General features: G+C 41.2%; 1 protein-coding gene across 1 annotated transcript in view; it reads right to left on the bottom strand.

Annotated features, from left to right (window-relative positions):
• Nucleotides 1-2,500, bottom strand: part of DNAH9 (dynein axonemal heavy chain 9) — a 381,759-nt gene that overhangs the window by 81,382 nt on the left and 297,877 nt on the right. The window contains 1 exon segment of the mRNA XM_017855172.1: nt 593-733. Coding sequence (XP_017710661.1) covers nt 593-733 — 141 coding nt within the window.

The following is a 2,500-nucleotide window of genomic DNA, read 5'->3' as shown; positions in this document are numbered from 1 at the left end:
ATGTACTTTCAGAGATGCACTAAAAATTTATAGGTCTTTATTTTTTCATGAGTAAGATAAGTTTAGTCAGCTCTTACAATTTGCTAACATCTTTGGTTTTAGGAATATTTCAACAATCATAAGGTAGGAGCTTTGGGGATATTAGGGTCATAAGAAAACTAATTTAAAGTTGGTGTATTATTATTGCCTGCTTTGGACTTTAATCAATACAAGTGACACATTTGATTGTCTATTATATTTTCAGCTCTTTGGGGACAGGGATCACTTCTCATATTTCTTCGGTATCATCTTCCACACATTCAGTAAGCATAGTACCCACCATATCATGTGTGCCTACTGAAAGAATGAGCCAAGACTTGCTGTGATGTCCTGTTCTGTTCTAGTCAAAATTACCCATGAGTCATGTAAGACCCAATTAAAGAGATGAGGATGGTAAGAGATGTCTGAAGGTAACATAGCTGCTCTCCTGGCTTTGATCTTACAGACCTGACATAGCTAATGATTTGACATGGATAAGCTCTCACAGAGAGCTGCATTGGCAATATGACACTGCTTTATTATAATCAGGCAAGAAACTCCAGGTGTAACTCACCTTGAGAGAAAACTGGTACATTGGATGGATCTTGCTGAGGTCGTTCATGATGAAGTAGAGCAGTGAGGCCCTGGCAGCTGCTGGTCGGTAGTGCTCTCGGGCCTCGTTGATTTTCACTTCGGTCACCTTGGCCTCCTGGACCTGTTGGAAAAATAAACAACCAGACACTGTTCCAACCAACCAGGGCTTCCTGAGAATCAGCGTGGCCCCTCTGTGTGAGTAGACATGTGTCTGCTTAGAGGATGCAGGGAACAGGGATGGGGATGATGGGTAGAAAGTTGAAAAGCTACTATGGTATTCCTTCCTAGAACTGGGATGAGAAAGGAGATGGTAAACTTCTAGTGCTTTCAGAGGGTGAGGTGTCAGCTCTTCCAGCTAAGAAGTGTGAGCCATGAAAGCCGCCATGCTCCATCTCTAATGAGAAAGATTTCATGGAAATACAAAAAAAAGAAAAAAAAAAGTATGACTCAAAAATGAACTAGAACACCAAGCAGTGGAAATCCAGTACAGTCTTCTTTTTCTTAATTTTTATGAAATAGTTCATATGTAATTTCACAAAGATATCTTTCAATGGAATATTCTATTTTTAGAAAATTACTTTTTTTGTTTGTTTGAGACAAAGTCTCGCTCTTGTCCCCCAGGCTGGAGTCCAATGGCACAATCTTGGTTCACTGCAACCTCCGCCTCCTGGGTTCAAGCGATTCTCCTGCCTCAACCTGCCCAGTAGCTGGGATTACAGGCACCTGCCACCACGCCCGCCTAATTTTGTATTTTAGTAGAGATGGGGTTTCACCATTGTTGGCCAGGCTGGTCTCAAACTCCTGACCTCAGGTGATCCACCCACCTCGGCCTCCCAAAGTGCTGGCATTACAGGCGTGAGCCACCGCACCCGGCCAGAAAATTTCTTATGACAGGTAAAAATAAGAAATGAGACTTCAGGATCAGGAAGAGGGATTTCTGGTAGACTATGCCTCTAAATGCAAACCTCAATATGCTCTGCCCTTATGCTCCAAAATAGAGGAAAGTTATTGATAATTTGTGGAAGCACCACAGGAAAAGGCAATGATCCTTACTGAAGATGTTCTCATAATAAACAATTACAAACTGCAGGCGCATTACAAAAGGAAACAATTAGGAGACTCCTTTCTAAAACAAAAACAAAACCAACAACTCCCCAGAAAGATTGACTGAACAACCTAAAACTCACTATTAACCACGTATGTTTTAGAGCAGTGGACACAAAAGGAAGCATAAAACATGGGCATTATGAAAAAGAACAGGCATATCTGGAAAAGAACTAGCTAGCACTTCTAAAAATAAGAGTATAGTTATTTAAATTTAAAAAGTGTTCGGTTTAAATAATAGACTGGAGCTGAAAAGAAAATCAGCAAACTAAAAGAGAAATCTCAGGAAATTGTGACAAAAGCCACTCAGAAAGAAACAGAGATGGAAAATATGTGAAAGAGGTTCATGATATTTGATGCCCATCAGGACATAGCCCAATTTTCCCAGCATGGTTTACATAGCCCTATACAATGGAAACTCAGGCCACCTTTCGAGCCTCATTGCCAGTGACCACTTCCAGTTCCCACCTCTTCTATGGTCCAGTTACACTCAAGGGAAGCACCTCCTCCCTCTCACCCAACATGCGTTGAGTGTTCCTCCTTTGTGTGTTCACTGATCCCTGTGCTTTCTTGACCTCAGCCCTCAGCCCTGTTTCATAACTGCCTGTTTACTTGTATTTCTTCCTCAGAGGGCCAGGCCCTAAAAGCCTAGGATTATGGCAAATTTCTTGCGTATCTCCAACTTTCACCATGGATCTTAGAATACAGTGGCCTTCAAGTAAGTATTCATGAGACAAATAAATGAGAAAGAGAAAGAAAACAAAAAGAAAAGGAAAACAAAAGG

Source organism: Rhinopithecus bieti, unplaced genomic scaffold (assembly GCF_001698545.2).
Source record: "Rhinopithecus bieti isolate Rb0 unplaced genomic scaffold, ASM169854v2 scaffold_40077, whole genome shotgun sequence".
NCBI lineage: Eukaryota > Metazoa > Chordata > Mammalia > Primates > Cercopithecidae > Rhinopithecus > Rhinopithecus bieti.
This window is presented reverse-complemented; position numbering and strand designations above follow the sequence as displayed.